The following is a 14269-nucleotide window of genomic DNA, read 5'->3' as shown; positions in this document are numbered from 1 at the left end:
AGGTTGTGGGCAGTGTTCACCTGCTGGGCTCCACTAATTGGGGTTAAAAAATGTGGATTGCAGCACTTGGCCTTTGGGATCAGGTGGATTCTGTGCCTGATGGAGGCTCACAAGGGGAAGGATGTCAGGGGTTCCCAGCCCAGGCTGCATCCCTGAGCACGCCCCACTCTCCTGCCCACTTCCTGGTGGTCACAAATCCACCAGCACCCTCTTCCCAGGCTGTCACCCAGGGGCTTTGTGCAGGCTGGGATGTGCTCCTGTGATGGCATCCCGGACACTGGATCCAGCCCCCAGCAATGGGACAAAGGGGCTGGGCACAGCACTTGTGGCTTGTTGCAGGGAGAAGTGGGCAAGTGCCTCGGGTGGGGGATTTGGGGACCCTCCAGCCCCAGCAAGGTCCCATTGTGCCCACACTGGGAGGCAGAGACAGAAGCAAGGCACGTCAGGAAACAGGCCAAACTCTTTAAAACCAAGTGAAGCAACTCTTCATATTCTTACAAAAAATTAAATAAAGGGAAGGAACTTTCTTCCCCAGAACCTTATACATATATAAAAACAACATTATGTACAAACACTGCTTTCCAAATCACTGTGCACAGGCATGGAGTGGTGAGGGGGAGTGAGGAGAACAGCAGCATCCCCCTCACCCATCCCATCCACAGCCACCCCAGCCCCACAGAAAACCAGGAAGGCACCCACAGAAATCCCCCAGTAGCAAACACACCTTTTGGCTAAAATAAGTACAGTTTGGGTAGGGTCACTTCCCTCACCCCCTCTGTTTTCTTAGTTTAATATAAATATTCCCTGTAGTGAAATAAAAAATAACCCTTGTTTTGCTCCTCCATGCCCTTGCAGCAGCTTGAAGAACACCTGAGCAATGAGGTTTTTTGAGTTTTTAAGGCCTCTGCTGTGTACCCTGCTGCAGCCCCCCAGGGTGAGGGGATGTCCGTAAGTCCTGGGATGCCCACATCCCTCCTGGGATGCCTGTAACCCTTTGGGATGAAAGGATCCACGGTGTGGCAGCATCACTCCCCTCTCTGCCCCTTTAGTCTCCACCAAGGTGGTCCCTAAACGTGCATCTCCCACATTCTTCTTTGGGACAGAACCTGGGAGGTAAAGTGATTTAGTTTTCTTTTCTTTAAGAGTCTCTAAATCTTTCTTGCAGCCTTTCAGTTTAAATAAAATGACATGTATAAGTTGTTGTATTTAAAGAAAAAAAATACCCAAAAAACATGACCTGAAGGCAGCAGCTCCTTATAAAGGTAAATCCAGAACATTTGTAAAATGTCTTCATTTATAACAACAAAAACTTAGTCCTGGGACTATGCAAGTCACGATTCCCTTGCTGTCATGCCAGGTCTTTGTGGCACTTTAAAGGTGAAAATCTCAGAGGAAAGGGATCTTTATTGGGAATAGCATGGATAAAGCAGGAGGGGGGATTCAGAGGAGAGAGAAGGAGGTGGGATGTCATCCCTGCAGTCCCTTTTTTCCAAGTCTGGGGATGGTGCTGTGGCCATTTCCATGCTCCTCCTGATCCAGCTCCACTGGCACTCCAGCCATTCCCTCTCAGCTCACCAGGGGAATCACAGATGGAGGCAGAAGATGCACTAAAGGATGATCCATTCAAAGAAAAGCAGCTCCAGCTGCAGTGAGGGGCTCATAACCAACCAGCATCCCTGTGTGTGTTCCTGGAGCACCTCTGAGCTGTTCTCCACCCTGAGCAGCAGCCCCACAGGGGCCCTGGCAAGGTATCAACATCCTGGAGGATCCTGATGCTGGTGGGAGCTGAGCACGTGCCTGCAGGGCTGCTGGTGGTGTTGGCATCCACAGCTTTGGGGACTCAGGACCTTCCCATTCCAATAATTTTTTGGCTGTTGCCCTTGGCACATTCCTCAGTGCCTCCTTTTCCTTGATCTGTCCGTGGCTGTCTCTTTGCCATCAGCTTTCAGTGCCATGCCAGGGCTACCTGGAAGAGAAAGGAGTGGTTAGGGAGGGCAGATCTCCACATCCCAAATATTCCCTGCCCCAGGCTGGCCCCAAGGAGTGGAGACACCCCAGCCAGCTCCAGCTGCTCATCATCACATGAAATCCACACAATGACAAACAAATCCCATAAATTCCTATAAACCCACGTGGAAGAGGAGTTATCTACTTGGGAGGCTGGCCAGTCTCTGAGCTGGAACCTGGAAGAAATAAAGTTGCTGGTAATGGACCTGAGCAGCAACAAAAGGTTATGGGGACAGAGCAGTGAAGTCACCAGCTGGATGGGACAGCCATGGGTAGCAGGTGTGACACAGCACCCATTGATGGGCAGAGGTGGCCTGGAATTGACTGAAACCTCCTTGATACCCCCAGGATGAGTTTTTTCCCTTCCAGCTCCAACTTTCACCCTCCCCAACCCAGAGAGGAAAAGCTGGACAGAACCCTCAGTAGGAGGGGGATGCTGAGGCACCTCTGGATGCTCCCAAGTATTACAGTGGGGTCACTGGCTGGAGACAGAGGCTACATTGCTCTCAGAGGTCTTTGTGACAAAAAATTTCATTTATTGTTTAGTGCCTCTTTTTATAGGGCTTCAAATCTCCTGGGCTTACACATGTGATTAGTTGAGGTCTTAACACTGCTCCATCGACATTTAGGGCTGAACGAGATTGGCTGAGGGTCCCTGTGTAGGTTTGAATCCAACCTATTCTTATTTACCCAGGGCCCTATTTATTGAACCAGGCTAGCTGGATTGAGTTTCTTACTTATGGCCAAATTTGCCCAGCTACAGACTAGCTGTGCTGTGACAACTCCCCATTTTGTTGTATTAAAAAATGTAAATTGTTTTTTGTTTTCCTTTGCAGACAAAGACACTATGATGATTTACATAATAAATTTAGTTTGAGTAAGACTTTCCACTTAACTTGACAAGCCTAGCTTTTCTCAGGCAGTGATGTATCTTTTGTAACATTGGAGTTGTAGTATTCATATTCAGGAGCAAGTTTTTAAGATGACATGCTGCAGGCTTATTACTTAGAAGTTACAATTTTACAACTTAACACTACAAACAATACACAATTCAACTTAAAATTATTTCAGTTAAAAACACACGGATTTCTACCACTGATGTCTACCAAATATTTGAGTCTTGGAGTTTGAGTAGGGTGATGGGCAGATTGTCTTACCATGGACAATCTTCTGCTTCCGACAAGCTGTCAGCTTGCTAGGTTATGTTGTGAGTTGACTGAAAAACATGAGAAGAACATGAGAACACAAGAGCACCTCAGACTTTTGAGGGGGGTGTACACCCACCCCACACGTCTCCCCCTTTAACAACTATAATAGGATCAAAATATGGACTTTTGAACAAAATTAACAAGGTGAAACCTAAACTGCTTCTTTACATCACCTAGGTGTGCTAAGGAACTTTATTTTCACAATGAGGACTTGGAAGGCTTGTTCTGGACAAGGTTCTCCTCAAAGGAAAATAACTCAGCTTCTGCAAAGCCAAACGAGCTGCTCAAAGTGGCTCGAGTCACAAGCATTCCCCCACGGGGCAGAAGCTGTAGATACAGGGGTTGTGGTTGGGGTGGTGGCGACTCCCTCTGAGCCATTCACGATGCCACGTACTGAACGAGTCACCAAGCTAATGACAATCTGGATTAAGTTCAAACAGGGGGCCTCAGCCAATCCCTGTGAACCAGGGATGCACTCCTATTCCACTGACCAGTGAGCTGGGCAGAGTTAAGGTCTTCAGCCAATCACATAACAATTTGAACCCCTATAGAAAGACCTGTCAGACAATAAACCACGGCTGTTGCTGCAGAACCCCATGGTGTGTTTGTTGCATTCCTGTCTCCAACACTCAAGTGACAACTGGGACAACTGGTGCTCCATGTGAGGACAAAAACTGCTGTGGTATTGTAGGGAGATGGTGGCAGTGCAGAGAGCTGCAGGCTGCAGAGAAACCTAGTCTTAGGCTGCAATGCAATGTAATCAGCAGTATGTGTTCTATTACTATCTGTTAAAAACAGGTGGGGCGATGTTCTTTATCTCTTCCAGACTCAATCTTTGTCCATGGAGATATCTTCTGTTAACGGGCTAGCTGTTAAAACCAGGTGGGGCGATGTTCTTTATCTCTTCCATGACCCATCCCTCATAACTCCCCAGGGGGGATATCATCAGTTAATGGGCCAGCTGCTAAAACCAGGTGGGACAGTTTATCTCTTCCATGATGTATCCTTTGTCCAGGCAGATATCATCTGTCAATGGGCCAGCTGTTAAAACCAGGTGGGGCAGTGTTCTTTATCTCTTCCTTAACCCATCCTCCAGAGAGATATCTCGTGTTAATGTGCCATTGAGTCCCACTGCATGACTGATAAAATTAAATCATCCCACTGTGAGATGCTCCACCCAGGCAGAGGCACCAAGCCTTCCTACCTGGATATGATCTGAGATTTGGAACACCACGGTCAGCCTTTTCCACTGGATTCCCAGAGAAAGACCAGACCCATCTATGCCCCCACTGGACCTTCAGAGGAAACCTACACCTTTCTGCAGGAGGATGCAGCCACCATCTAATGGGACTGCTACCAACACCCTGACTGACGGGGTGTCAGGCTGTATTCTCACATGTCAGTGTTTTGTACTACTGCATTTTATTTTAATTTTCCTATTAAAGAAATATTCCTATCCTCGTATCTTTGCCTGAGAGCCCCTTAATTTGGAATCTATAATAATTCGGAGGGAGGGGTTTTGCATTTTCCATTCTAGTGAGGCTCCTGCCCTCCACAAGCAGCCACCTGTCTTTCCAAAACAAGACAGAGCTGCAGGCAGCAGGGAAAGCTGCAGGCAGAGAACACTGTGAGCAGCAGAGAAAGCCGTGGCAGCAGAGGCAGCTGGGCTACCCGGGAGAGAAAGGAGTGGTTAGGGAGGGCACATCTCCACATCCAAAATATTCCCTGCTCCAGCTCAGCCCAAAGAGTGGAGCACCCCCCAGCCAACTCCAGCTGCTCATCATCTCATGAAATCCACACAACTACACCTCCACAAAATGACAAACAAATCCCTATAAACAAACAAATGACAAACAAATTCCTATAAACCCACATGGAAGAGGAGTTACCTACTTGGAAGGCTGCTGGCCAGTCTCTGAGCTGGAACCTGGAAGAAATAAAGTTGCTGGTAATGGACCTGAGCAGCAACAAAAGGTTATGGGGACAGAGCAGTGAAGTCACCAGCTGGATGGGACAGCCAAGGGTGGCAGGTGTGACACAGCACCCTTGGATGGGCAGAGGTGGCCTGGAACTGACTGAAACCTCCTTGATTCCCCCAGGATGAGTTTTCTCCCTTCCAGCTCCAACTTTCACCCTCCTCAACCCAGAGATGAAAAGCTGGGCAGAACCCTCAATAAGATGGGGATGCTGAGGCACCTCTGGATGCTCCCCAAGAACAGCAGCACCTGGAGGGCAGGTGCAGCTGGAACATCCTTGGGAGAGCCCCTGGGACCCATCCCCAGGAGATGCTGAGCTACCTACCGAGCTGCTGCTGGATGGAGCTGTGCCAGTGGAGGTTGAGCAGGTCGGGGTAGATTTCGCGAAGCTGCTTGAGCGCCAGGAGCTTCAGCATGCGGGAGGTGCAGCTCTTCAGCTCCAGGTCCCTCAGGTGCTTCTCCTCTGAGAGGGTGGTGGGACGAAGCTCCACCTTGTGCTTCTGCAGCACTTGGTCCACGAAGCTCCCGGGCAGCTTTGGGAAGAGCTTCTCCTTCACCACGTGGATGGGGATGAAGATGGCTCCCGCCCGGACGACGTAGGGGAAAGGGCAAGAGGACTTGAAGTTCTCCAGCTGGCAGAGCAGTTTGGTGAGGAGCCCAGCCACGTCCTGGAAAGCCAACCAGATTTCCCTGCCATTGCTGGGTTTGTGAGGATTGGGAGCCTTGGAGCCATTTTTGGGCTTAGGCAGGGATTTGGGCATCTCTCCCAGCTCTTCTGCCGGCTCAGCCTTCTCCAGCCACTGCCGCAGGAGCTCTGGGGAGGAGCGGGACACCGAGCCCGAAATCGTGTCACACAGCGAGGTGTGCAGGGAGGTGAAACACTGAGAGGGGGTCTGGGTGGGGACACCACCCACCTGCTTGACCACCGAGACCCTCTCTGCCACGGGGGTGGCTGGGGCTTTGAGAAGCAGGGTCTGGGGAAGGTTTGGGGCAACGATGATGCTGAGCTGGGGGCCAGGCAGTGGCAACGGGGGGTTGGATGGGGAGGAGGCTGGGTGAGCCAACGTGGGGGTGCTGCTGGGGGAGCTGGGCTGGGGGGCTTTGGGGCTGCCATCCCGCTGGGGGGGCTCAGTGCTGGGCAGGAGGGAGGGCAGGAGCTTGTATTTTTGGAACATGAAGCTGATTGAGCTCTGGAAGTTGCCCCTGCTCCCAGAGTCTGCCTCAGGCATGGGGGGCTGTGCACCCTCTCCCAACCCCTCCTTCCCTCCTGCAGCTTCCTTCTCCTCCTTATCTTCTCCATTCATTGTCCCCTCCACACACTCAGTGGGTCTCTGGGTGTCCCCAGCTTCCACCAGTCCCTTCTTGAAGCTAAGGTCCAGAGCCATCTCCTCAGGGGGCAGCTCCTCAGAGTCCACCCCGTCAGGGCTGTCCTCCTGAGACTCCAGCTCTTGGGGCTCAGGCTTTGGCTTTTTAGGGACGCTCGGGTAACAGCTTTCCCCTTGGCTCTGCACTGCACCACTGCCCGACCCCAGGCTGGACACCACTGAGACGTCTCTGGGAGCAGCAGGCTCCTGGCTGCCACCTGTATTTTGGGGTGAGGAGTGCTCCCACAGATGCTTCCTGCAGAACAGGAGGGGGTTTGATTCCTTGGCCCTCCGCAGGTACTCCTGGTAAGGAGCCAGGCTGAAGACGTTGTGGATCACAGGCATGGGAGGGGAGGATGACAAAGCCTTGGTGTCCCTCAGCTCTTCCAGCCTCCTGGTGGGGGTCACGGATGGAGAAGGGCGGATGAGCTCCTGGGCTGGATCCTTGACCTCACAGGCATTTCCTTCCCCTGCTCCCCCACGGGGGAAGTCCTGAGGGGCTGGGCTGCTGCTCCTCCTCTCTGGGTACAGGGGCTCCTCCTCCCCTTGCCTGAGTTTCTCCCAGCTGCCTCCTCTCTCAGGAAATGTCTCAGCGAGCCCCCCAGAGCCCCCAGACAGCTTCTCTGCGGTGCAGACAGGTTGGAAAGCGCTGCTGTGCGTCGGTGCTGCTCTCCAGTGCAGGCTGTCCGCCCCGTGCTGCTCACAGCCCGGCTCTGTGCTGGGAAAGGAGCCGTGGAACACAGCTGCATCACCTGGGCTGAGGGCAAACCCCGGGTACCCCGTGCTCCTGGGCAGCTCGGGGGGCACAGCATCCCTCAGCACCACCCCCAGCCTGGCACCCGCTGGGCTCTGCACGTAGGGCTCCAAGGGGCTGGGAAAGTAACTCCTGGGCACTTGGGGCTTGAGGTAGGTGCTGGCAAAGGGCTCCCTGCTTCCCACGTAGCCAAAGGTGGGCAGAGCACTGGGCTCTCCCACAGTGGGAGCTGGGGGGTGGTAGAGGGGCCCAGCTCTGTGAGGTGACAGCGGGTAGGGAGAGGGTGGGTAGCACATTGCTGGCCTCTCCCTGCTCACTGGGCTGGCGTCTGGTGTCTGGAGCTTGGGCCAGGGCTCCAGGCTGAGGCTGGGGAGCTCTGGCACCTTCTTCTGGCTCTGGGCAGTGGGACAACTTGCTTCCAGGAAGGGGCTGCTGGGGGGTGGCCCATACTTATCAAAGGTGACACAGCAGTGGGGTAAGGCGATGGGAGAGCCCAGCTGCTCCTTGGGAGGCAGGGCCAGGCTGGACGGCAGCAGCGCGAGGCCGTGGTCGGAGCAGGGACCGGTCTTGTGGGGCTCGCTGGGGTGCAGAGCGTGGGTGGCAGGGGGCAGGGCCCAGTTTGCCACCCCTGGTCGCTGCTGCAGGCTCTGTGCCTGTGTTCCCAGTAGCAGAGCCATCCTGGGAGCCAGGAAGGAGGCAGGGGCTCCGTACACAGGCCTGGGGACTGCTAGAGGGGCTGCCTTCTTCACCAGCAGCGGCTTCTTCACCGGCAACGGGCACCTGGCTCTGTCCAGCTTCTTCCTGGGCATCAGCTGCTTCTGGCTCAGCCTGTCCTTGCTGTGCTGGGAGTCTGGGGGCTGCAGCCCAGCACCTGGGCTCTCTGCTGGGTGCACCAGGAAGCCCAGCAGCGGCTCCTCAGCTGGCCCAGGCTGGCCCAGGGCACTGGGGCTGTGGTGCAGGTAGGCGGGCGCGGGGCTCCAGCCAGCCGGGGGCTGCTCGGGACCCTCGGGGCTCTGCAGCGGGCAGGCAAAGTAGGAGCCCTTGTAGTTGAAAAGGTTTTCAGGGTGGGGCACAGGGCTGGATGTGGCAGGGATTCTGCTGGGCAGGAAGGCGGTGGCAGGCTCTGGATGAGGTAGCTTGTTGAAAATCACGGGGTGGGCAGACTCCGAGCACCGCTCTGAGGCCATTTACACATCGCTGGCAGGGTCCCTGCAGCAGAGCTGAGCTGGCCTGCCTGAGAGACACAGAGCAAGCCATGAGCAAAGCCAGTCCTCAGCCAGCAGCCTGTGACAGAGGCTGACACAGGGCTACAACCCACCCTGGGGTGGTGGCTGACAGTTCTGGATCACCCTAATTAGAACCGGACAGTCTGAGCTGTTAGGGAACCCGTTTAGGCTGTTAGGGATGCAGGCAGCTATTGGCCAGTGAGGTGGGTGGCAACCAAATCCAGCCAATTAGAACCAACCACACTGGCTCTCAGAATCTATATAAAGGCAACTGAACTCAATAAAATTGGCCACATGAACCTCGAGTGTTGTGTCCTGTGTCCGTCTCGACTGCGACAGTGGCACAAGGTGCCAGAGGGTTACAACCCACCCCACCAGGTGAGAATCACCCAGGTTCTTGTTAATGGATCCCCTGGGGATGATCAGAGTGAAATCATGCTGAATGACTGGAGTTTATGAATATATATATATATATAAATATTTGGATTACTTTACAACAGTTTGGTTGCATTAAAGCTGCTTTGGCTATTATCTATTGCAATACAGCAATATAAAAGCATGAAAATAACACTTCAGAAAATGCCTAAGGAAAAGCAAGAGAAGGGTAAGAGTAGAAAGACCCCATCACCCATGGATCTTCCAAGAAGACTGGGAAGTTGCAGTTCCATTGTGATGATCTATCTGGGGTGAGGGAAGGACAGGAAACACAAATTTCCACGGGTTAATATAATGCTCAGGCTCAGTGGGAACACCCAGGTACCTCCCCTGGGGCAGGGAGTTTTACTCTGGATGTTTTACTCTGGATGATGTTTTACTTAGTTCTCCTGTTATTATCTCTGGAAAATGTAGCCTCATCATCACAAATTTCAAGCCTTCTGAGGCAGAATGTGAAAGGTTAGTAGGTATCTTTTTTGTTCCAAATATGCATAAACCCTTGCACTAACTCCCAGGCTAAGTCTGGTTGAGACAAAATTATACTTCAGGTAAGATAAAAAGCTTTCCCCACATTATTTTTTTCCAAGTAAAAACACAAAATAAACTTAGAAAAAATGAAACTAACATTGTATAAAAGTTGTTTGACCAATATTTGGTCTCCAAACGAGTTACTTTTGATGAAAACACAAATAAAACAACTTTAAGTAAACTGATACTTAGCACAAACTTTTAGTGCATCAGGCAGGCCTTGGATCAAGACTGGGAATCTCTGCAGATCCATTTCCATAGGGAAATGTCACTGCAGGTCCAATCCAATAACTGTGTGTGCATTCACTGGAGACACACAGTCTTTTGCACACTTTCTATATTGTGGCCAGTCATGAGGGCTGAATTGTGCAGGGATCTCCCCTTCCCACAGGATCCAACCCTCCCTGCCAGTGGGGGGAGTCCTGGGAGGCTGGCAGGGCATTTCTCCACCTGTCTCCTTGGAAAAGCCCTGGAAAGCTCTGGCTGCTTTGGATCCAAAGCTCAAGAGCATCTGCTGCAGGCAGCAGGGAGCAAAGCTGGGTCAGCTCAGGTGAGGAGCCAACATATACAGAGTGCCAAAAATTCCCATCACCAGCTCCACTTTGGGAAGCAATTTGAAGCTTTCACCCCCAGGCAGCAGCTCAGCCTCTCCCTTAGGGGATTTGGGGCTGCTGTGGGGTGGGTGCCAGCAGGTGGAGCTGGCAGCCTGTCCCAGCACAGTCCTGCATCCCTGAGAACCCCAGGTGTTCTTTGAGCATCACCTGGCATCACCCAGCATCTTCTGGGCATCACCTGAGCCCCAAGAGCACCACTGGACCATCAACCAGGATCCCCCAGCACCACCTGGGCATCCTGTACATCACCAAAGCAGGCCCAGGACAAACCTGAGCATCACTCAGCACCCTCCCAGCATGGCCAAACATCACCCTGTCACCCAGCACAGCCCAGCAACCCCAAAGCCCAGGGATGGGCTCCCTACCCAGGATCTCCTCCATTTTTGGGTGGTTTTTTCCCTTTAGTGGCAGCGTTAGCAGAGAAACCAAGGAGGAAATGGAGGAAGAGCACGTGGAGATAAGATAAAAGCCACATCAACAGCAGGGGAAGCAGAGCAGATATGGGGGGAGACTTGTGGGGGAGATAAGAGAGCGAGCTGCTGGTGGTGCTGCAGCTCCCCAGCTCACCCCAAAACAGCACAACTGAGGCTGCACCCCTCCCTGGGCCTTCCCTGTGGGTTTCTCATGCAACCTTTAACAATTTATCCCTTCCCAGGCAGGACACTGCTTCCCTGGAATCCTCTGAAAACCCCCACGGGAACCTCGGTGCTTCCCTCGCTGCATGCACCCTTGGAAACAGCTCCCCCACATCATTTCCAGCAGTTTTATCCTCAGGATAAGTGCTTGGGGTCATTTCCAAGACATGCAGTACCAATTAAGTTAGATCCAGGGAAAACAGCTCCCTTTGAATTGAAGAAAACCCCAGGCTGGGTTGTCGTCCTTCCAAAAGGATCTCTTGGGGGGTGGTGTTTAAATCCATCTCCCTGGGAGATGCTGCGTGGGAGGGCATCCCTTCCCAGCTATGATAATGTTAGGGGTGGACAAAATCCAGGATCTTGTGAATCCTGACGTTTCCTGCTGCTTCTTCCCCTTTCCCCGAAGATCTGTTACTCCCAGCCGTGGGGATATTGTGACACCGGCCCTGCTGTCACCACGGGATCGGGTGACACCACCGGGCACGATGCAATCGCCCAGTTTCACCCAGCTCCGAGCTAAATTCTGACTGGAGGGCTGCAAAGCAGGACGAGAGAGCCGGGCACAGGGATTGTTAAACAGGGCTGAGCTCATTAAACCAAAACAGGCAGCGGGGCGCCCTCTCTCCATGAAATCCACAGGAACTTTGTCCAACCCGTGCCATCCTCACACCTGGAAAACTGCTCTGCTTTTGCTGTCACCATCAGCCTTTTATCCCCTCTGGGATTATTCCTCTTGCAGCCGGCGGGGGAGGAGAGGGACATGTGGGAATCAGCGCTGGGGGGGATGCTTGGGAGAACCCCAACACATGCAGCGAGTAATTCCGAAACCCTACAGCTGGGAACAGCAGCGGATGGAATAAACGCAACCCGTTATTCCTCTTTTTTAATATTATTTTCACTTTTTCCCCCCTCTTCCTCCTTCTCAGGTTTTTTGGTTTTTTTCCCACAAGGTTTGCCGTTTGGCCGGCAGGGAGTAAAAGTAAAACCAAGCGCAGAGGGAACACGTGCCGCAGCAGCGAAACCTCCCTGATAAGCTCCGGCGGGCGCCTTATCCGCGTTTTGGGTGTCCAAGGGACACGGGAGGGCTCCTGCGCTCCTCGGCCTGCCAAGGCCGCTGGGAACACCTCAGTCAGTCTTTCTGCTCCGACAGCTCGGAACAATGCGCCCGTGTGTGTTATCAGGCTCCCCGGAATTTCCTCCTCCCCGGGATGCGGAGCCCGGAGCGGGAGCCTCTCACCGCAGCCTCCCGCCTCCTCCATCGCCACGTGATGCCAAAAACAGCCGCAGGAATCGAGAAATAAAGCCTCCTAAACCCGCTGGCACCCATCAACCCCAGCCGAGGTGCTGCGGTGCGGGGGAGGCTCCTGGGGTCTCCCCAAAACCAAAGGAGGCGGATTCCGCCCGGCCGGCGGCAATCCCGGTTTCACAATCCCGGGGACTTTGGGATCCTGCTCAGCTCACCGCTGAGCTCACCGGCACGGCTCCCCCAGACTTCGGTCATTTGGGGGAACAAACACGAGGCCCCAGCGGTCTCAGCTCCCTCATCTCGCATCCTGGCCCTTTCCCACAAAGTTTGCAGGGAGCCTTCCCGTGGACCGAGGCAACTGCTTTTTAAGGCACTATCCCTACGGAATGCGTGCACCAAGCCACGGCTTGTCTGCGATCGGACTCCCACACACCCCCAGGAATATCCACTTTTATTTAAAAGCCCCAAAACTTCACGGGGCACTGAGAAGTCACCAGAAGGGCTCAGTGACTGCGTCCCCTTCTAGCTGGAGGATGAGAATCCCTCCGAAACGCAGCGATCCCATTCCGGTGTCACATCCAAGTCTGGCCACGGTCACGGCTGGGACCCCTGGGTGCCCGCAGCCCCTGCCAGAACACGAGGGGTGGATGTGGCAGGGCTGGGTGGCCGTGTCCGTCCTTCTGTCCCCTCCGCACACCCACGGCCGCCGCTTTCGCGTGGGCAACACTCCGGAGACCCCCAAAATAAACCTCTCGCATAAGCTTGAGCGCACTCACGCTGCGGATCAGCCGCGTGATCTAAACCGTCCATAAATGGGTAAAATCCCGGGATCCGGAGCCTGCACGGCATTTTTCCTCTCCCAAGGAGAAGCAGACGATGCCGAGGAAGGCGTGCAGGGATCTCTCCCCCCGCTGGAGATTTTCTGAAGCAGCCCCGGGGGAGCGCGGCGCTGCCGGGGGTCCCCCCGCCCCGCTGTCCCCGCATCCCTGCATCTCCTGCGGGACGCGCATCCCCCGGCCCCGCACTCACCTGCGGCTGCGGCTGCGGCGCGCTGCCTCCCCCGGCGCATCGCTGCGGGCTCGCAGCCTCGGACGGCTCGGCACGGGGCGGGGGAACGGGGCAGCTGCTGCCCCTCCTCGGCAGGCAGCCCGCCCTGTGCAGAGGAAGTGGGAGGAGGAGGAGGAGAGGAGGTGGAGAAGGAGCATGAGAGGGCTGGGTGTGCGTGTGGGCCGGGCGGAGGAGGGGAGGGACGGGACGGGACGGGACGGGACGGGAGGGGACAGCCCAGGCACATGTGCGCTGAGCTGCTGCGGGCTCTGCCCCTGCGCTCGGAGGGACGGGGACATCCCCACACCCACGAGGGACACCCGCAGCGGGGAGCCGCTCACCGAGGGGTCCCCTCTGCAGCCAGCCCCCGGTATGGGTTTTTAACCACCACGGTTTTCAAGAGCAGCCTTCATGAAGGAGACGCCCCCAGTGAAGGGGCCACCATTCCAGGCAGCCCCCATTAGAACCACCCTCCCATTGATTAGGGGGGACTCTCCTCACAAGCAGCCCCCATCAGGGAGGGACCCCGCTACAGGCAGTGCCCCTCGGGGGGTCTCCCCAATAAGAGGAGAGAACCCCCTGGCCGGGACCCCCCGGTGCAGGCGCTGGCGGCCAAGTCACGGTCCAAGGAACGCGATGTGGCTGTGGAACGCCGAGGGCTCGCTAACAATTCCGTGCTGCCCAGTCCGGTTTAGGCGCTCCACGGCAGCCTGAGTAACAAATTGTTAAAAAAAAAACACGTGCACGGCTCACCCTGACAGCGAAAACCTTCATATGTAACATTTTTCTGATAAATTCTGCTCACCTTGAGCCATGAGGTGGAGTCACCCGCCCTGCCCGCGTAATAACATCAATTTTTTACAACCCCCTCGGTGTTAAGGAGTTTTGTTTCCTAATTTCGGTGACACAGGCAATCCTCACGAAGAGGATCCTGCATCCAGCCCGTGTATTGTGTGGATTCCCTGTGAAACAGGAGCTCCCCCTTAGAGAGCACAGAGAGCCTTCCCCAGGCTGAGCCCACCGGGATGAGGGCACATAAATCCCAGAAAATCGCTTTCCCATCTCGTGTGCGGAGCCTGGGATGGCTCCTGAGCCCCTCCAGAGTCACTCCCCGCCCCAAAATCAGAGCCCCTCCTCCTGGCATTAACCCCCGCCGGCCCCAAGCATCAACGCGGAGCGTTTATCGAGGGAGTCGCGTCTGGAAAAGTCCGTGCAAACATTCCCGGAGT

General features: G+C 54.6%; 1 protein-coding gene across 9 annotated transcripts; it reads right to left on the bottom strand.

Annotated features, from left to right (window-relative positions):
- Positions 1-448: 448 nt before the first annotated feature.
- C10H15orf39 (chromosome 10 C15orf39 homolog) lies at positions 449-13140 on the bottom strand. 9 transcript variants are annotated; one of them, XR_008841326.1, is made up of 5 exons: positions 13023-13140; positions 5517-8543; positions 5105-5142; positions 3165-3223; positions 1875-1962 (listed from the first exon to the last, which is right to left on the bottom strand). XR_008841326.1 is itself a non-coding variant. In XM_056499972.1 (5 exons), exons 2-4 carry the CDS (start codon positions 8494-8496, stop codon positions 3208-3210), a joined length of 3030 nt encoding a protein of 1009 aa, XP_056355947.1. In that variant the 5' UTR covers positions 8497-8543; positions 13023-13140; the 3' UTR covers positions 1937-1966; positions 3165-3207. The 9 variants fall into 9 exon arrangements, 8 of the variants coding, with proteins under 8 accessions (XP_056355949.1, XP_056355946.1, XP_056355943.1 ...); XM_056499972.1 differs by having other exon boundaries at positions 1937-1966; positions 5109-5142; XM_056499974.1 differs by lacking the exon at positions 3165-3223 and having other exon boundaries at positions 449-1966; positions 5109-5142.
- Between the last annotated feature and the right edge of the window lie 1129 nt (positions 13141-14269).

Source organism: Oenanthe melanoleuca, chromosome 10 (assembly GCF_029582105.1).
Source record: "Oenanthe melanoleuca isolate GR-GAL-2019-014 chromosome 10, OMel1.0, whole genome shotgun sequence".
NCBI classification, from domain to species: Eukaryota; Metazoa; Chordata; class Aves; order Passeriformes; family Muscicapidae; genus Oenanthe; species Oenanthe melanoleuca.
This window is presented reverse-complemented; position numbering and strand designations above follow the sequence as displayed.